The sequence below is a fragment of the Anthonomus grandis genome, chromosome 1, assembly GCF_022605725.1.
Source record: "Anthonomus grandis grandis chromosome 1, icAntGran1.3, whole genome shotgun sequence".
NCBI classification, from domain to species: Eukaryota; Metazoa; Arthropoda; class Insecta; order Coleoptera; family Curculionidae; genus Anthonomus; species Anthonomus grandis.
In genome coordinates this window covers 48,914,256-48,936,202 of record NC_065546.1, presented here as the reverse complement: position 1 = coordinate 48,936,202, position 21,947 = coordinate 48,914,256, and the positions used below count along the sequence as shown (strand labels likewise).

Below are 21,947 nucleotides of genomic sequence, written 5' to 3'. Positions count from 1 at the left end.
TTGCATTAATTTATTTCTAAAACTTCTTCTGACTTATGTCAATTTATCTCTAAATAAATTATGCTGATACTGGTGAACCAATCAAAGTTGAACAATATTTTATCATTTTTGTTTTGTTAAATTTGTTCTTTACTAAAATTACTTTGACTACACATAACTCAAACTGATAAAAGATATCCAAAGTGTGTCAGGAAAATTGCCTTATATACCAACCTACTTTATAAACATACCTTTCATGGTTAACCAGTTTCTACTCTTATACAGTGCAAAAATCATGGAAACTAATTTTTTCAAGATTGTGGTCATGTGTTGTCATCAGTTCAAGCTTTCATCCACAATCAATCCCAAATACCTTACAAAAAGCACCTTTTCTTAAGGTATGCCATTAATATTTAAGTTAAGGTCGATTACAACTGTAAAGTAGGATAGTATCATCTGCAAAGATAAAATATCTTGCCTTCAAATTGGCGCATTTAATATGTACCTAAAGAGAGTACGGACAGCCAAGTACTGACTCTTATGACACGCCATAACTACATAAGAGATATGCATTTCTTGAGTTTTTAACTTTTACATACTGCTCTCTATCAAGCAAATATGTTTTTATTAATTTGTACATAACACCTCAAAATCCCATATTTGATAGTTTTTTTAATGAAATATTTATACCAACCACATCACAAGCCTTTTTCAAATCAATGAAAACTGCCACAACCATCTGTTCATTATCAATTAGAGAGCGTGTTAAAAATTGTTAAATAACTAAAGAACATTAATAAATTTTATCATTCTTTTTTTTTATTACTTTTTCTACAATATTAGAGAATATTTTTATTTATTTATCACCTGACTTATGACAGAAACACATATATCTCAAGATTTCTCATACCTTTAAGTGTCATCCCATCATGGCCCGATGCGGAGTTTTGTACCAGTTTATTTATGATTTCTAACAACGTCTGCCCATCAGTTAATGATAAATGAATAGAATTTTAAAGCATCAATTTGCAATTTCAGACTTGCGACAGTTAATCCACAAATCTGAGAAAAGTACGTGCTTAAATTATTTGCTATTTCTTTCCTAATTATTTATTACGTGGTTACTAATCAACAAAGAGTTTATATTTACCTCATTCTTGTTATTTTTTGTAAAACTATTATTAAATGCTCATTATTTCTTAATATTACTTTCTCCCAAATATCAATTGCTTTAAAAGAACCGATTTTTTAATTGTATCGGTTATTTGGGAGTTTATTTTTTTAAAGAGGTTGACTGACCTTTTTTTATAAACTTTGTCTCTTTGTGTCATTACCTCAAGAATTCATCGTTTATTCACGTATTTTCCGACCGTATTCTTAGTTTTTTGTGTATTGATACTCATTCTTTAATTAAATTAATCAATTATTGAAATCTTACTATATTCAGATTAAAACTTTGTGACTTAATAAGCTAATAAATTTCCTATGATCGACAGATTTGACTTTATACCAAACTTTAGGTTTGTGAATTTGGACAGAAATTTTGAGCTCTACCAAAATCATACTATGATCCAAAATTGCATTATCCTTAACATTAAGTTTAAAATCTAACTTAGAACAAGATTTTTTAGAGATCTGGACACCTTGGTAACTACTCACTATACTACTTCTTCACTCACTATATTATTTATTTCGTAGTGGTTTAGCCTTACAAGGTTTTGGTAGTCACTTGTTACCTATGAATTATTATTTACTAATAAGTGTGGTTTAAGATGTTTTTGCATAAAAGACTCTAAATACTGAAGATAATAGCGAAAATTAAGAAAAAGAGGTCTATAAACAACACTTATATTTAGGTTTCCTTCAGCTACATTAATACAAAGCCAATTTATCAACTCACCCGGATTGATTTTTCAATTACACATTCAATTACACATCATCCTCCTCTATCAGATCTACATGAATGAACAGAACAGTAGTCATTCATTTAAAAAAAATATCTACCTATATACCCTATCTACTTCAATACTTTTTAGTAATTTTTGAACTATATATACTTATTAAATAATTTCACACAAAAATTAAATTTCGTGTAAATGCATAACTTAAATGGGTTTGATAATGTTTATATTATTCCATTTACTTTCATATCCAAGAGCAAAATTACAAAAATTTAAAATCACTTTCTTTCATCTAGCCCATTTAAGTTTAAGTATCGAAAAGATTTGATAAATTAAAACCAGCTTCCCTTTAATTTCCTAATAATTCTTTCTTGCCATTTCAGTCCTTTCTGATAAGATTATTGATTTTGGTTTTTCTTACTTATAGGGCATTTTTAGTGTGAAAATAATATCTTAAGCGTACTTCACAGTGATTTTTAAGAAGTAAAATAAAATTTTTATATAGTAATTTGAGGTTAAATTAAAAATGTTTTTTAACTTTTATTTTAGAAAACCTGCGAGGATCATCAAAATTTATAATTTTTTAGAATTGAGTTTTGTAGTTAAAATATAAATTTCTCAAAATGTGTTTAAACTTATTTGTCTAAACCATTATTCAATAAATTAAAAACTTTATCAAATAATTATAAAGTCCTTACAAGAATTACAGACAACAGGCAAACCCGTTTTAAATACAATTTTTTTAAAATTTATTTATACATTAATTTTGTTTCTGTCCATATTTTTATGTGGCAATAATAGTGATTTATTCTAACATCGTTTGATTTAAAAGGGACGGCAATTGTTGAGTTTATAACCGACAAATCTGCTCGCAACATCCCCTAAGATGAAAATAAAAAATCTAAAAATATATATCTTTCAGACATCGTCACTCAACCTAAATCCATGTTTTTCACAACATATCGTCAATATCAAATCACAAAGTAAATATTATTGGAGACTTCAATATAATACATGCGACTCCGCCTTTTCATCAATCACACCGAAAGGCAGGAAATTTGTCTTCAATATTACTCCTCTGAAATCTGTTTACTGACTCCCAGTCGGTTTTGCAGCCAATAGTTTTTATGACTCATTTTTAAAATTTTATATATGGTTTCCTTAGGAAGATTTACAATTAAAAAATACATGTCCCAAGAATAGGGGAAAAATATATACAGAAGAAATAATGTATGTCTCATGTATGAAGATTTAAATTTTTAGTTACACCATTTTGTGTTATATTATTCTAAGCACCTTATTAAATAATATAAAATTTGGATGGATTTTTAGGCTAAGATTTGTTAGATAGTTTAAAGAAATAATTAATGTTTTTCACAAATAATTGTTATCCTTACTTCGTGTGAAACAATAAAAAAAATTAAATTTTTGTCTAATTATAAATCTAGCAATTTTTTACTAATTTCATAAGACAAAGTATTCTTGAAATAAATGTTATCGGCTTAAGTATTATTACGAAAAAAAAACTCGTTTTGGGTCGAAAAACTTTCTACGCTCAGTATTGAGATAAACTTATTATTCCATGCCATAACCGTCAGGATAGAATAAATATTAATTTTTATTCAAACCGATATAGGACAAGAATTTTTTAATCAGTGTAAACATCCCAAATATCACTACTGAGATAAACATATTTTTGAATATTTGTCAACTAATGAAATTGTTGGCTCTTGCATTTAAGACGGGGCAATTTTTTACAGCTTGAAGGTCCATTGTAAAAGTGTAGTTTTTGTGGTTAATAGAATATTCCTTATCTTTTCTTTCTCTCTTCTCGCGATATTTTTTTCTCTATTAGTATGATTCTTAAGCTAACTGGTCGATATTCGTCCAACTTTAAATGCGCTATAGGTATCACACGAATACTTACGAAGCAAATATATTATAGGCTCTAGGTACTATTTGCAAAAGGCATATTATATAAAAAAGTTATCACTGTAGCTAACAAAGCAATATGGCTTAAATATGTCACATATAGGAACAAATATAAGTTACTTTTTTCATTGGAGAAGTATGACATATACGTAATTATTAAAACACGCAACCAAGATAAGCAAAACCACACATTTCTAAACTAATAAAAGAGTTGTGCAAAGCAAAATTATATATAACGTCAATGAGATCTTAGAAAAAATCAAACTAAAGTCAGATTAAACAAAGAGGTATCTTAATAAATTGCCTAAATGTTTATTAATTAATATGTTGTGACAGATTATCCGCGAGTTCTGGCTAAGATTGTGCATTATTAAGGCAACTTTCTCCTTCCTCGTCTCTGGAAAAAAAAAAGTCCTCGACCTGATGATGCAATGATATTGTAATCGCGAAACCGGTCGTCATAATAAAAGGAATTTCTGGTGAAATAAGACCTTTATTTTCTACTGTGTTTGCTGGCAAGTACCTATAAAAATACATCCCAGAACATGGACACCATTCTCCAAACTATTTGTAACAATATGTTATACTATATACTAATATGAATAATACTAAAATTTTAAGGATATCTATCATAAGCAGGTTCAAATATTTAAATAATACTTAATACTTACATATTTCCATAAGAAAAAAAAGCAAAAAGTTAATGCTTTTGCATATATGCAACTAATGATAATTATAGCCATTTAAGTTATGCATAATTTCATTAGATCGTTTAATCAGTTTACCTAGCATTTTGCTTTAAATGCTTAAAAAGTCGCTTCAAGTAACTGGAAAAGTGACTTTAAATAACCAGAAAAAATAGAGAGGGAAGTTTAACTAACTAGACGAGATGAATAAAAATTGCCAACTGCCTAGAGGAAATCATTTTTTTTTCAATTACTTAAATGAATAATAACTTAATCTTTAATTACATAAAAGGTAATATAAAATTTCTTTCAGACAATTGAAGTCATAATATTTCAAATTAAGTTTTACTAAAAAATCTGCTTTAAATACTTAAAAAGTAGCTTCAACTGATTAGACAAGTTACTTTAAATAATAAAGAAAAGTGGAAAAAAGACTTTAATTTGAATAAAATGAATAAGAAGGGACCTTTCAACAGCATAGAAGTTAAAAAAAATTTCTTTAAAACAATTAAAGGTTTTATTTAAAATTTAGTTTCAAAGGTAATAACGAATAAAAAAAAATTACTGGTTTTGGGTCGAAAACCCTATTCACCTCTGGATCGACATAAATGTATTGTTTTATGCAATAACTGTCGACATAAATAAATATGTTATTGTATTTAGACTGATAATCACCAGTCATGGTAATACAAAAGGTCTTCTGTATTATCATGAATTTGTCCTTTGATAAAAAAAATACTACTCTTGGTAAATTCGAGTAACTCTACGGCTCCTTATTATCATTTTAGTTTAAAGTGTTGTTTTATAATTTTCACAGTGTTTATCATTTCATTTTTATTAAAAATGCTTTACTTTCGATATAAACATAGAAGTTGTGAACAAAGCCAAGACATAATATTATTCTGAAAGACATTACGATAAGTTACAATAAAACTAGATTAAAATATAACACATAAAGAATTTTAAAATGCTAATCTTTAAAAAAATATCTTAAACTATACTAAGCTTTACTGGCGAAAAATTCTCTTGTCTTTTAAACTCAAGATTTTTTTAATTTTAAATTTTCTGATTTTTAGTGGAAAATTAATAAATTGTTACCTTGTAACCTTTATATAAAATAGAGCCACGTATAAATTCAGAGTGAGAAAAAGGTAGCCTCAGTAGGTAATTTTGTCGACTGTTCTACTGCTTACCATATTCTAGTTAATGTGTATATTTTTTAAAAAGAAGAATAAGAATTAAACACGTAATTTGAGCATGAACTCCAGAAGCAGATTCCATATCGAACATGGGATTGACTAATAGCAAAATAGCTAATATATCTGGTAATGGAGAAGCTTAAGTGAGTGGCAATAACTCCAACTAACTTGAAGGTTATTTACTTTGCTAAGGTATTGAAAGACCTCGTCCATTATCTCAAAGAGACCTGCGTAACTAGAAAAAAAATAAAAACTCTATCTCGCAGTCTCAAAATATCTTTTTAATTAATCAGGTAACATGTTTCGCTAATAAAACATCATCAGACCTACAATAAACAGAAAAACACACGTAACTACAATAAAACCTTATACTAAAACAAAATCAAATATTAAAAATTAGTTCAAATTACCTTATAGCTAGATGACCTGCTAAGTACTGACAAATAAAATTTAAATCTGAGAATACCCACATATTTTGTAATAAAAACAATAACACGGCACAAAAATTCAACAAAAAATATAAAAAGGGATAAAACGTGACAGGGGTAGTTTTTGAACCCACGCTTTAAATAAAGTTAATCTCGGTGAAACACCAGACCGTTAACCATTCGGCCAGCCCTGCCTATGAATATTAGAGTCAAAGGCATATATGCGTATCGTGAGCAGAAACAAGAGGTTAGATAAGATTATTAAAGATAAGTCCTGGCTCAAACGTGAAAACATCATTAACGCATGTCAAATTTGGACTCTTTTTGGCTTTGGTGATTTCCATTTTCTCCAAGAGATCCAACTTTCTACCCTTAGGGCACTCGTGAATAATGGAAACATTTTCATGGACGGAAAAACTATGACCCGTTGATAATAAATGGTTAGCATTTGTCTTTCATCATTTTTGAGCGAGGTCTTCATGAATCACTTGGAGAAGAAAATCATGAAAAGTTGTTTTGCGGGCTTTTTGAGAGCTTATAAAAGGTACGTGGACGATGTGTGCGTGTTATGGGTTGGACGATTAGCGAAACATGTTACCTGATTAATTAAAAAGATATTTTGAGACTGAGACTTAGAGTTTTCATTTTTTCTCTAGTTACGTAGGTCTCTTTGAGATAATGGACGAGTTCTTTCAATTTGAAAATGGTAGTCAAGCCAAACTTGTCCGACTGTACAGATCCAACCTCACACACTCCATCTTCACAGAGAGCTTTAAACATGAGAAGACGGATATAGATTAAGAAGGAAATAAAACAACATTACAAAACACTTAACAGAGTCAACTCTAAACTCAAGTACTTATATTTTACATTAACATTAACGTTGTCCTTTGCGGAGTTTCTATCCTTGGATTCTAAATTGAGAGAAGATGTAGAAGATTTTGGTGCCAATACATACCGTAGGCTTAGTAAAAAATTGTACAACTTAAGAATTTCACAAGGATCAAAGAGTCTTGACCATATAGAGCAGAAGCGGGAGCTGGGTAAGAGCAATATTAACTTGTTTCATAAACGTTTTTTTTAATTTATCTAAGGTTTCTTTTACCCCCGAGGAGGAAAATATCTTAAATTTAAATTTAAAATTTAATTTTTCGCAACAAATAAATCGAAACACTAGAGAGGTCCTGGTAGTGGAAGCTGAGAGCATCATTCAATCTGTTAATATTCCTACAAAAACATTTTACGATCAAAAATAATTAACTTTCCTAACTCTGAGAGATATAACTCTGTCCCTAATAATTACAACAAACAACACCCTAATTCTGTTGAAAACAAAATTGAAACGCATTATCTTCTAATTTCCAGAGCAGACAAAGGCTCTTGTTTGGTAGTCATGAATAGACTCGACTATGTGGCTAAAGTAAAATCTAAATTTCTATCGACTGACGACTTCGTGGCTATTACTAGGGATCCAACGATTAGTTTTTTCTCAAAACTTAAGAATTCTCTAGATCGATGTCTTATAACTCTGGAATACCTTAACCACTAAACCTAACCTATATACCCTATGAACCCACGTACTCCTGTGCTCTATGGCTTACCTAAGATTCATAAGGAGGGGAACCCGATAAGACCAGTAGTTTCCTTCGTAAACTCTCCTTGCTACAAATTATCCTCTTGGCTTAACAATACTTTAAGAGAAGTAACTGGTTTTCGGAACGATTTCTCCATTAAAAACTCAATTGAATTTGCCAATTATCTAAAGCAAATAAATGTTCCAAACAATGCTATTTTGCTTACCCTTATCAGATTGTTTAACATTTGTTGAAATCCTGCTAAACAATAATAGTACTTTGCCAAAACTGGTGGTAGATAATCTTATCCACCTTTTATCATTAGTTTTGGAACAAAATTTCTTCAAATTTAATGATCAATTCTTTAGGCAAAAATCTGGTCTCGCCATGGGGTTGTCTTTCACCATTTTTGAGCGAGATCTTCATGAGTCACTTGGAAGAGAAAATCATGAGAAGTCATTTTGCGGGCTTTTTGAGAGCTTATAAAAGGTATGTGGACGATGTCTGCGTGTTATGGGTTGGTGACGAGAATGATTTGTTGGATTTCTTGTCATTTATTAACTCCCTTCATAATCAGATCTCTTTTACGCTGGAAAGAGAGACAAACGGAAAATTACCCTTTTTAGATCTTTTTTTATACCGAAATAATAACAGTATTTCTTTTGAAGTATATCGCAAACCTTCTGCAACAGATAATATAATCCAATTTAACTCCAATTCCCCTTATCAACATAAATATGCAGCCTTTAATTCAATGTTCTACCGTTTATTTAAATTACCTCTGTCCAAAGACGCTTTTCATAATAAAGAACATAATATTATAAAAATAATTGCTGTAAACAATCATTTCTCACTTTACAGCTTGAACAAATTATATTACAAATTTTATAATAAATATAAACTGTCCTATGACAAGATGAACAACATCATCAACAATAATAATTTTAGATGCCTTAGTTATTTCGGCGGCATTTCTCAACAACTTGCAAAGCTTTTCAGCCTTTCCATAGCTTTCAAAACGACTAACTCGCTAAGAAAGAACCTAGTAAAGACGTTGGATAAAAGTGATCCTCTATCTAAATCGGGTGTATATTGTATTAATTGTAAGGATTGCCCTGCTGTTTATTTGAGACAATCAGGAAGGAGAGTATCCACAAGGGTACAGGAACACCTAAGCCTCGTTAATAAGTTCAGGAACACCAACACCACAGAAACTAACTCAGCATTTGCTAACCATTTATTATCAACGGGTCATAGTTTTTCCGTCCCTGAAAATGTTTCCATTGTTCACGAGTGCCCTGAGGGTAGAAAGTTGGATCTCTTGGAGAAAATGGACACCAAAGCCAAAAAGAGTCCAAATTTGACATGCGTTAATGATGTTTTCACCTTTGAGCCAGGACTTTACCTTTTATTACCCCTGTCACGTTTTTTCCCTTTTTATATTTTTTATATTTTTTTGTTGAATTTTTGTGCCGTGTTATTGTTTTTATCACAAAATATGTGGGCATTTACAGATTTCAATTTTATTTGTCAGTACTTAGCAGGTCATCTAGATATAAGGTAATTTTAACTAATTTTTAATATTTGATTTTGTTTTAGTTTAAGGTTTTATTGTAGTTACGTGTGTTTTTCTGTTTATTGTAGGTCTGATGATGCTTTATTAGCGAAACATGTTACCTGATTAATTAAAAAGATATTTTGAGACTGAGACTTTTAGAGTTCATTTCATTTTTTCTTTTGCTAAGGTAGTTAATTCTGTCTTACGACTAATTAAATGATAAGCTAATATTTTAAAAAAAATTTTCTGCTGACCATAATGCTTTAAATCCATGGTCTAACTTGTACTTTATGCATCAAAATAGTAGTTCATAGTCTGATAATTATATCTTTGCCATCAATGGCTTTATTGTTATATTTTTATACTAAAATTCGCTAAGGAATCCAAACTCTTTAATTTCAATAATATTCTCTGCATTTAATTAGACTCAATCTTAATAATTATAAAGATAACATCTTGATTAATAGACAATGGTCATGCTCTCAAAAAAGAACTTCTTATTATTATTAAGTTATTAATTTAAAAAGTTTTTTACGGGGACCAACAGTACCAAGAAGAAATGTTCACTTAAAATATTTCCTCTTTTTCTTTACCAGTGTGTGTGTTCTATATCGCTTGTATTCCTTTTTCTAATTAGATTTACAGGTAAAAATATGTAAATCACATCTCATATTTTAGTAACATCAAATCCTGTAAAATTATTATTATTGTGGTATATTTTATTATTTCATCTGTTCACCGACATATTATTAAACTAATTTCGTGAATATTTTTTCTGTTATAGAATCTTAGTTCAGGATGTAATTCGAGACGAAGTTGTTTCGTAAAATCTGCACATACTGTCACCAGAAACATCAAAGTGACATTTTGCAATTTGGTTATTGATTGACCAGTGTCTAAAATTATGAAACTTTTGTTGTTTATTAAAGTTACATTTTTATTAATTTCGTCATTTGAATGTTCAACCGAACCAATGCAACCCTTACGCTGTTTTGAATGCACAACTGGGCAATGCGAAATGCCGCTCGATTCAGTTTATTGTTCGAACCACACTTTGCTTTCAAACTGGAAAATGCTCTTGGAATATGAGGGCTATGATATTATTGATAAGGAAGAACTAGATGAACTGCTAAAACCTATGAGAGCGGGAAACCATTATAGGTAATTTTTAGAAAATCTAACTTATATAAAGCAACTAAAACTATAATGTAAAATGGCCAGATTTTACGACCAGAAATGACACATTTAAATTCTTTAGATTTTTTTTTTAATTATATTTTCTTTGTTAGTATGGGATTTTACTATTTTAAATGATATATTCGTTATAAATGTGAACCTGTGTTTTATAAGAAGAAATTTATTTTTCATCTCTCGTAGCATCCTAAGAGACATTTATTTATATCGCTTGTCTGTTTGCATATGAAAATCGCAAAACCAATTTAAATTAAAGAATTATGAAAGCGATGGTAATATCAAAAGATAACTAGTTTCCATACGCCAATTTGTCCATTTTACTTTAAAGCGAAGGTCTAAATAATTGGCCTTAAAAAGTGTATATCTTCACTTTAAATTGAAATTGGTAAATGACCCTGCACACAATAACAAGAAAAAAAATATCAGGTCGTATGGGCTGAAATGAGATAACATGCAGAGTTCTTATTAGAGACATTAATTAGCATTATCGCATTTCTGCATCCGCAAAGTCAGTATACCACTCAATAAGTTGTAAAATATTAAGTGGAGAAAGACAGTGTGTTTTTTAGTTTATCTTAACTCTTAACCTACGACTGCACTGTGAGTATGGACTATTTACTCCCTATATAAAAAAAAATTATAAAATACTTCTTACTCTACTTCTATTTTTTTTTTTAATTTAATTAATTGTTAGAGCTATTTTTTAAAAGTTTCACTATTTATCTTCTAAAAAAATACTTTTTCTTATGCAAAAACACACTGCGGTGATATACCGGGTGGTATTTTTTGTTCCCTAAATTAGTTGCGCTATATGATGAGGGGATAATAGCATAGAATTTGCTAAATCATATTTGACGTTGCGTTCGTTATTAGGTTAGCGTCATATAGTGCCAATTAAACATGCAAAATTATACGTGCCTAAGTTTTAATTAATAAGCATCTAAATGTATTTTATATGCTTATACCCTTAGACCCCTAAAAATTAATAATAGACCATATGCAGTTGAGAACTTTCATTCTAAAATTTACAAATGTATATTGCATTATACGTTAAATAAGTTTTAGTATTGTGTAGCATACGGTTAAAATATCTGTAAATAATGAAGTTGCTTGAACTTTTATTATACATTTTCCATGTCCATATAATATTTCATATTGGTGCTCCTGTGTCATGACTAAACGTACAAATCTTCACTTACTATGAAACTTTTGACTACATGTTTTACATCGTGAGAATAATAATATACTGCTACGGATTTCCAGTGAATTTAATAAATAAGCACATTTACATACTAAACTCTTATTCACTACCTCACTACTTATTTATTATTACTACTTACTTTTCCTAATCACTGATTAATTAGCATATTCTTATCACAACAATACACATCGAATCAGGTTCCTATATATACCCAATTAATTTCTTCTACTAATTTCTAGAATTTTGAATATTCTTAATATTCAGAATAGAGACAAGTCATATAAGACAGAGCTGTAATAAGATTACTTTGTAACATGTCCCTCCTCTTAAATCTGGCGGCCCGATTAGCCTTACCTACATATAACTTAAGCCTTAAATGGCAAAATCAGTTGGGTTCATCGTATTAAAACAATCACTTACAATCATTTGTCTTTAGTTCTGTCTCGCCAAGGTATTTTAAATCAAAACTTTCATCTTCGAGAATTTATATGAATTTAATTAACATTTTTGGCGGGCATCCTTATGGAAATACTAGAACATCACGCCACTATGCACAAATGATGCTTAGATGATTTTTTTTTGCATCTCTATATCACAGTTTAAACAATAATAAAAAAAACACGAAATGTCGTGAAATACCATATATACCGAGCATCCACTCACAAAAAAAAATGAATATAGGTATTGTAGTAATATTTATAAATGGCAGAGGTAGATAACCAAAATAGTCTCTTTATTTTGCTAAAAAAGTTAAATAAATTTTCTTATGGATCACCCTGTAGAAAAATACCTTGAGTTTTTTGAATTAGAAAAAATGTTGTCTAATAATAACACAGGTCTATAAATAAAGAAGCATGCCATCAAAACAAGTCTTAGCAACACATCTAACAAAGCGTTATTTGAGCTCCTTAAAATCCTTCACCATTTTACATTATATTAAAACATAAATTACCTTTATGTTTGCCTTAGGGTTCAGCTGGACTCTATATTTGAGGGTTCAAAAACCATACTTTACCACTACTAAAAGCTGGAATAGTTTTAAAGCCGTATCGGGTCTTTATTCGGGTGCTTGCAATCCTTAACCGTTTTCTAGCCAACTCATGAACATCGTGCAGTTTCATTTTGACAACGTCCATATAGTCCTCTTATGCAAAAAATTGTCCAAAATTGCTGATATCTCGTCTTCATCTTCGCATTGGTGTTTTATTAACTCAGCAGTATTCTTCCTTCACTAACTTTAAATTTAAGACTTTCTATATATGCCACACCTTCCCGTTCTTCTACTTTGGTACACTCTTTGCATTATAGCTGAGGGTCTCCTAAATAAAGCACCTGCGTTGTTATGCAGTTTATTAGACCGATGTTTAATGTTGAAGTTATAATTTTGCAACTTCTCTAACCATCTTGCAACTTGGCCTTCTAATTGTTTCAACTACAATAGCCCTTTTAGTGCTGCATGATCTGTTGTAAGCAGAAAATATTCGAATTTCATTTGTCGAAGCGATCCAGCGCTTTGATAATAGCTAGAAGCTCTCTTCTCGTGATCCAATAAGTGCTTACTGGCTTTGACAGCACTTTGCTAAAATCCTCGATGACTCATTCATTGCTCTTCTAGACTTGTGCATAGCTCCAATACCAATAATGCTTTGTATGCAAGACCAACTTTCCTTGTTGTTGTGGGTATCCTAATATGAGACTGAAACATAAAGCAGTTTTTAGTCTTTAAAAAGAATATGGCAGTTCTTATTCCACTAAAAACTAGATTTATGTATTGTCAACCTATGCAAATGGACAGCAATATGGGCATATTATTGGAAATCCTTTGACAAACCTTCAGCAGTATGTGTCAGGAGAGTCCAAGAAAACTTCTTAACTCATGTTTAATCACGAGGTTGCGGTGATTCTTTTAGGCTATAAATTTTTTTCGGTTCAGTTTGTATTCCTTTTGACGATATTAAATGCCCAAGAAAATCCACGTTCCGTTGAAAAAGCTTCTTTCAGCATGGGTTTAATTTAAGCTGGGCATGCATGTCTTCTTAAAAACATCGTTAGGGTAAACAAGGCATGTCTTCCATGTCCTCATAGTACAACTTTCATTCTTTCTTCAACTTCTCGAACGTAACGGGAGCATTACACAGGCCAAATGGCATAATGATAGAGGCCATTGTCAGTAGAAGACGCGATTTTCTCTTCTTCCTGAATGCTCACTTGACAATATCAAATTGTTTAGAACCACCTTAAATCAGCAAAAATCTTTTTATTGACGTCATTAAGTTTTTTAAGAGTCTACACAGACTTTAGTTGATCTATCTTTTTTCGTCATCAATACGACTTGAGAAGACCATGGACTATTTGACTCCTCGATAATCCCCTCTTTAAGCATATTGTTTATAAGGCGTCCTGGTGTTTGATAACAGGTAGTCGTCTAGGTGGCTATCGGATTAGTTCGACATTTCCAATTTTATATTAAATATGTACACTTCAGTTCTTCTTAACCTAAGGTAACTTGAGTTCCTATAATTTTACCATTAGACTCTTTAAAGATCTCGCTATGCTCAGTGATGAACTGTTTGGCCTTGCTCAATTAATGGTTTTATACCAAAAGCCGCCAAGTCACCCTTGCTTAACTTAAGGCTATTGAGAAGGATCTTGGCAATCGTTAGGGGAATGCCACCTTTTGATATTATCACTGACTTTTCCACAAGGTATTTACAGGCATCTCTTATCCTTGGATCAATCCAGTGCGGCTCTTTTTTGCCTATTATCAAATGAGAAACCCTGCTGTCTAAGATCCATTCTCAATAAAAATAAAATCATCCTCTATATAAGCCACGAATATCTTGTGACTTTAAGTAAGACTTCCCAGCTTGATATGGACTTTCATCTCCCCAGATTTTACTTCAGATTAATATAGCTGCTTTCGATTTGGTCACCACTAAATCTTCTCTCTGGAGCTATGGCCAGTGTCACATAGTCTTGTTGGTGAAAAGCTGGTACCGTCTGGGAGTTGCTCCGGGCTGGCCGATTCCCGAAGAGCTACCACCAAATCGATTGTTTATTATTCTAGACATTGGATGATACAGTTGCTTCCATTGGATGTAACTGTTGGTTGTATATTGCCCAAAAAGTCCAACAAACGTAAGCGGCTTTATATTGTTTAAAATGCTGTGAGAGCTCAATCCTACTGATAGTTACGTTTTTATCCGGGTAATTTCGAACTGTAAGTTGTTTTCACAGTCCAATATATTCTACATCTCGTTTCCTATTTTCTGTTGTTTTTCCAGAATTTCTTTAGTCTAATTTTTTCTTTGTGCTCATTGCTCAAAAGCCCTGTTCACACTTCTCTTGGCATCTTCATTCCTCATGCTATTGCCGCCTTTCTTTCTCCTCTTGTTTTTCCTGCCGCCGTCGCTCTTCTATATTATCCAAAAAAAACGGATATGAATTATTTATTTATTTAGTCCATCTCGGCACTTTGCGTTCTCGTATTTAGAAAAATTTAAAAATTCGTGTTCCTGATCTCTTTCAACTTCTGCTCTCCTAATTCTTTGTGTTGCAAAATGCCCTTTTGGGCCGTAGTAAGACAACTTTGTAACAATATTTAAACAACTTAACCTCAAAAAACGACCACCAAAAAGTCAATAAAATCAATCAAAAGTCAACGGTCTCAGAGTATGTTTATTTTAAAAAATATTTTAAAGACTTTTGTTTAATTTTTAAAACGTGATATATTGTCAACGTGAGCAACAATTTAATTTTAACTTAAATATTTATAGTGTTAATTTAGTAGGTTTAGTCATAGTTAAAAAAAAAACATACTGTGTTATCTAATTTAAATATTTGGGTCTCACAGAAGGATGTCCGGGGTCTAGGTATAGGCTAACCGAATAGGAAACGTAACTTTAGATCCGATTTAGCAAAATGAACCACAGGAAAAAGGATACACTTACTATTTTCTTGGTTTTCAAAACAATCATGAATGATTATAATAGCATCGTTTGAGATATTCAGCTGTTGTCTAGTTTAACCACAAGTGATACTACTTTTCTTATTTTAAATGGTACACTCGTTATAGGTTTAGTTTAATTCTTTTTATTTAATCGGGTCTACAGAGTATTGCTACAAATCACTACTATTATTAAGTAAAATTTTCCCAATTCATTGGATAAAAAAAATATTTCTCTCATTTGTTCACTATAAAAGTACCTAAATTTAATTCACCTTTACCTTTTCCTAAAAATAAGTTAATCAGATGAATTAATAGAGGTTTTTGTCTCATTCTAACTTATCTACTTTAACAATGTTAATAAATTCAAATTTCTTTTTAGGTGTTTTACTATGGTAGGTCGAACCTCAGAAGATGACCTTCATGCCAACGTTTACAAAGGTTGTACCAATCAGGAGCTATGCAAGCCATTAGTTAAAGTAGTTTTAGTAGATGACTCTGAGTGTACTTTATGTGCTATGAAGGATAATTGTAATACAACTCCATCAAAGATTCGACCACTAAAAATTGATTATATATTTGTATTCACTTTTTTAATTCTATATAGGTAAAAATCGTTTATTTCACCAGCGGTTATTAAGATAAGCCTTTAAAATGTTTTGATTATAAATAAATATTTTTTTAATATCCTTTATAACTTAAATAGTATCAAAATAAAGCTGTAATGCAAAAAAGCAGAATGTAATATTGTTTCCACTTTTTTTCAGTTTATGATAGAGATGACTATGTCCAGCTTAAGGAAGCTTATGCTAATTAAGGAAGTTTATGAGGCTTGTACATAAAAGCGAGATTAAAATAATTATTTGGCAATACTCTACTAAAAGCATATAAAGCTCGTTGACCTCTGAAGCTCCACAAATCCCTTGTGAGCGCTCAATATAATATCAATAAACCTTATAAGGTCTCCACCTTTGTCTCATAAGACAAATTTTTAAGTAGGGTTAAGTATAATCAACAAAATATCCATTATTATTGATTGGATTACTACCAGTAACGATGCGCTTTATGTTTTTAAATCAATGGCTTAGGTAAATCAAGAATATACAAGTAAATGGATGGAAAGTGTTAAAACAATTTATCTTTTTGCATTAGGTCAAGACCACAATTTTTTTTAGGATAACTTATTAAATATAGCTAGAATAAATGCCTAAAAAACATAAAATAATTACTCTCAAAATTCTGGAATAAGAGGTATTTCATGAGACATGGAACAAAAAAGGTATTTAAAAAAAAATTATTTAAATGCGTGAATTAAAATAAAAAATTACCTTGAATGTCTAAAATAAAAAATTATTTTAAATTCCCGAAAAACTAAAAATGACGTCAAACGTTTGGGATAGGACGAAAAAAAAATTAAAATTACGTAATTATTAAATGCCTAATAAAAAATAAAAAATATCTTTAAAATCCTATAAGAAAAACAAATTGATATAACGTAAAAAACGTCAAATGCCTAAAACACATAAAAAAATTATTCCATAACCCTAAGAACTGTATTCGAATTTCCAGAGGACTAAAAATTACGCCAAATATTTAAAGATAGATGAATAAATATTTAAATAAAAATTAAACATCTGAAAAATACAAGAAATATACACGTCGAGATCAAACTTAATCTTTTGCATAAAGTGGTCTTAATGAATTTCAAGTTAATTAGATAAAAATGCACCTAAAAAATAATTAAAGAAAGACCAAATTTTACAAGAATAAAGTTGCCAGTATCCACAAGCCACCGTTATTTGCATTTATTATAGAATATTTGCAGAAATTATTGTCAAATCATCATTTAAGTTACCGATGATAGCATGATAATGAGTTGATTGCTAAGCCGAAAAAACATTTCCAAATAAAAAAAAAAACAAATATTTACATTCTTAATTATGATATATCCATTTCTTGGATCAATATATTTATAAATTTGAAGATAAACAGTTATAACAGTTAATAGCAGTTAGCGGTCAGTAGCGCTTTTGCAAATATTTATGTGGTTAAAAATTTATTATACCAGTCATAACACCAGTAAACTCACTGTCCCGTGGACGTACTATATTGGTTGCAAATGTCTTGCGTGGGTTGGCTCAAATAAAGATACCGTAGGACATTTATTAGAGGTCCTGGGTGCGATTGTCAGCTTTAGAATATTCGTGGGATGTCTCTTGGATATTTATGCTTATATCCCTAATTAAAAATATTGCATTTGCTTTTTAATCCTGAGTGTTATCTAAGCAGTAATCGCAAATGTACCTACATACACCATTTCTAACATTTTGTAGTTTTTTAAAATGTTTTAACATTAAAATTGACAGACCGAGATATATATATTCATAAAATAGGCTCCGTGTAACATTTTCTTCCATGGTACATCTACTGTAGTTTCCCTAAGAGCCATACACTCTCAAGTAATTTTAGGCGCACGGTACTATAGAATAAAATTCAAATTTGGCGCCTTATTATGGAATTACAGTCAAACTCAGTTTCCGGTTAGTTCTACTGCTCGACATGGAGAGGTTGCTGTGGTCGACAATTCTCTCTGTTGTTAATGAACATTGGGGTCGTTCAGTTCATTGCGTTGTTATAACTCGTAAGTAACTTTATTGGAATCTACGCTGTCACAATATAGTATTGCAAGTAGGTATATATCCAGAATTTTGATCAACAACGCTGCTTTCAGTTTCTGCTGGAAGGGCAAAAAGGGAAAAAAAAGTTTTAAAAGCTTAAAAGTTTGTGGGGCAGTTATAGTATTCAAAGTAAATTAAGATTTTGCTCTGAGATTGTACAAGAAGTATTGACAGTGAAACTGTGATAATGTACTTTGCCTAAATCTACAATAAAGTTAAACGTTATAACTGATCTAGTTTGTGTCGTGTTGGTCCAGGACTCCTATGGAAATGAACATTGACTGTGGAGGCAATAAAAATTTATTTGTTAATTGGCCTTTGTTTAAGAAGAAATTTAAGATAGTATTGAATGGAGAAGCGTATTCCTGATAGCAATATGATTGTAAGAGTTATCAAATATAATTATACTAATAAAAATCCTATTGAAATAATCCTATATTTTAAAGAAACTTTACGAAAATACCAGAGTTAGGACATTGCACAGCAATATTGCTAAGAAACTTTAAAATCGCTAAGACTTAAGCAATGAAAATGAATATTTGTGATGACCTCCAGTTGATGAGCTATTATTATGATCAACGAAGAATGAACCTTAATTTTGCAGATAATATAGATTTATTAATATGAAATTCACTGCTCAGAACTTCATTTATGGATGAAAGGTGTATGCATAATTAAATGGAGAAATAGTGTCATCATCGTTGGACCTTACACGTTTGATAATAATAAATCTGATAATCCAGTGTTGTACTTTATCTCTAACTTTTTATAGAATCTTATCTTATCCTGTGTTTTAAAAAACTTAAAGATTAGAAAGGACTAATTTAGAGTTTATTATTCTCATAGTTCTTCTTTGGAAATATATATAAGCAGTGATTTTTTCCATCCATGGTGATATTGAAGATCGAATTTAGAGGTAGTAGTACTTGACATATTGATAATAGGGACTAGAATCATTAAATGTTAGAAAAGAGAAGGTGCTAAAAAGCACTTATAAAATGAACATTGACTCTGAAGGTTTATAAACATTTATTTAAAAAAATCTATAAATCAGAACTGCACTCGATGGTAATATTACATAGCCCAGTTTGAGAAGAAATGTTAGATAGTAATTATTATTAGTTTCTATTCTTTCTATGAGTACATGCATGAGACTGCATGCTGTCTCATGCATATACTAATAGAAAGATGACCGTTAGACTTGACAAGTATGATGATAGTAACAGAAACCCTGTTAAAGTAATTCTAAATTTAACAGAATTTTTAGGCATAATCTGGAGAGTGAATAGTAGCACTAAGTGTGAATGTAATATATTTTATAACCTCCTCTTTGGAAATATATATGGAAACTGCTCTTTCAGCCATCTACGACGATATTGCTGAGAAATTTTGTAGTAAATAAGACCTAAGTAATGAAGATGAATATCGGAAATGGCATCTAGTTGATAAGCAACTGTGATGAAGAAATGATCATTAAGCTTGAAGGTAATTAAGATTCATGAATGTGAAATCGTTAATGAATTCTTAAATGATAAATATGGGTGATGCAGTTTTTACAAGAAAGTTTGATATAGCAACAAATAAAGGAATAGCGCCATGGCTAGGAGATCTAACAGGTTTGATAATAGTAATAAAAAACCTATTAATAGATTTGATGATCCAGTGTTTTGCTATTTTATACATCCACGTTAATATTGATGATAAAGTTTAGAATCATTAAAATGTTAACAAAAGAGAAGATGGAAGGAATTCGCTGTAGTCAAAGAATTAAGAATCCGAACAAATAAAAAGCAGTCTCAAGGTGCTTTGCTAAAGTGTAAGCTGGCATCTATAAAATGATTTGTACGTGTTCCATGAAAAGTGTTATCTAAAAAGTAAGAAGAAATGAATATTGACATTGGAGGTCATAAAAATTTATTCAACAAAAACCTTAGTCAAAACTTGATTCGATGATAATAGATGGTGTGCAATTGATGGGCAACAATAAAGGAATGAACCTTAAGTGCAAAGGTAGGTAAGGTAGGTAGTAAAGGGTCAGTAGATTATTTATATGGAATCTACTGACTAGAATTTCTTTTCATGGTAACTTTGGGTGATGCCGCTTTTGAAAGACCTAAAGGTTTTGATGATATTTATAGTAAATCTATTGGTTAGAACAAAATATTAGTCACAAATATATCGATTTTTAAATTCATAAATGTTATTAGTATTACCGCTGAATTTTTAAATAAATTATATTACAAATTTTTCAACTTCTGTGGCAATTTTTCAATATGCAGAGTGTTTAAATATGATAATCTGATAAAAATAATAAAATTAAGAACATATCTTATAACAATAATATTATAACATGATATTGACAAAGGATTAGGGCTTAAAAGGATCCTAAGAACAGTTTTTATTTTAAAAATATATAAACAAAATTACCGCAGGAGAAATTTGAATGTTTAAATCTATTAAAATTGTAGTAATAAAAATTAAAGCCTTTCATGGTAGCTTATCTTAAGTTTGTTCTTTATATGTTAATCTCTAAAATTGTGTAAATAATTAACAAATGTATGAATTAATTTAGTTCAAAAAATACATCTTCTTATTAAGAAGTCTATCCGAAACTTATTTAAATGGTTTCTCACTAGATAACACTCATGCCCTACATTACAACACCACCCCAATATTTTATTACATTCAACAACTTGTTTATTTGTTTACCACTGGAAGAAGTCTAACATGCTTATGGCCTATAATAGTAACCTAGACTATCCCCTACTATTCAATTTAATGCAGGGTAATATGAATGTGTAATGTTGAACTGTCAGCTGAGAAACCCTCCCTTACCTAATTTCTGTTTCCTTACATATATGCCCTATGAATTGACATAAAATAGTACATACTTAAGCACAACTTTTAAAAACACATTTATTGCAAATAAATAAATAAATATTTACCTCAACTAGAAATTAAATAATACTGACCGCCGAAAAATCCCGGGCAACATGAGCCCCGCTCGGCTGGACCATAAAACGCTGCCAGATCTATCCGGGATCGTGAAAAAGAGGCCCGGGCCTTGATATCTTCTTCTGTTACCGTATCACCGGCTCCTGGTTCACATAGTGTCTCCAGAATATTCCGGTGATAATGTAATGAATTGAGTCGGGCACTGATCATCACATCACTTCACTAACTGTAAGTAGCTGAGTCCGTGCTGATGGTTTGCAACGTTCGCTCTCCAGGATGCAACTTGCTCCCTCACATAGGCGTGGACTGAATCGCTGGATTCGCCCTCTTCCCTGCGCACCCCCGTCGGTCGTTTCATCTCCCTGAGCCGCGCTTTGTTTAGTCTGGGGGCAAATTTTAATTTTCTACAGTTAGACTCGGAACAACTGTTTATTATATATTTATTTTCATTTATTTAGATACAGGTTCATATGTACAGCAATAACATTACAAGGTACTTACAATTTAATTTTTACCTAATACTAAACATATTTTACCAATAATATAAATCAAGGATTTGTGTTTCTTGATAATTAAACTATTTTATCATAAGATTAACAAATAAAACGGAAATATAGAATAAAAAAAAAACATATCCATACCACAACTCAAACACTAAAATATAATATAAATGCATTACAGAAAAAAGTAAGAATTAAAAGTCCAAAGGGATACTT

General features: G+C 30.6%; 2 protein-coding genes across 2 annotated transcripts in view; one reads left to right on the top strand and one right to left on the bottom strand.

Annotated features, from left to right (window-relative positions):
- The window catches only part of LOC126742590 (muscarinic acetylcholine receptor DM1), a 76,412-nt gene extending 54,976 nt beyond the window's left edge, over positions 1 to 21,436 (bottom strand). The window contains exon 1 of the mRNA XM_050449658.1: positions 21,249 to 21,436. The gene's annotated coding sequence lies outside the window, so the exon portion shown is untranslated. The remainder of the gene's footprint in view (positions 1 to 21,248) is intronic.
- Positions 10,136 to 16,338, top strand: LOC126750238 (uncharacterized). The gene is made up of 2 exons (XM_050459824.1): positions 10,136 to 10,418; positions 15,981 to 16,338. Exons 1-2 carry the CDS (start codon positions 10,162 to 10,164, stop codon positions 16,207 to 16,209), a joined length of 486 nt encoding a protein of 161 aa, XP_050315781.1. The 5' UTR covers positions 10,136 to 10,161; the 3' UTR covers positions 16,210 to 16,338.
- Positions 21,437 to 21,947: the final 511 nt, after the last annotated feature.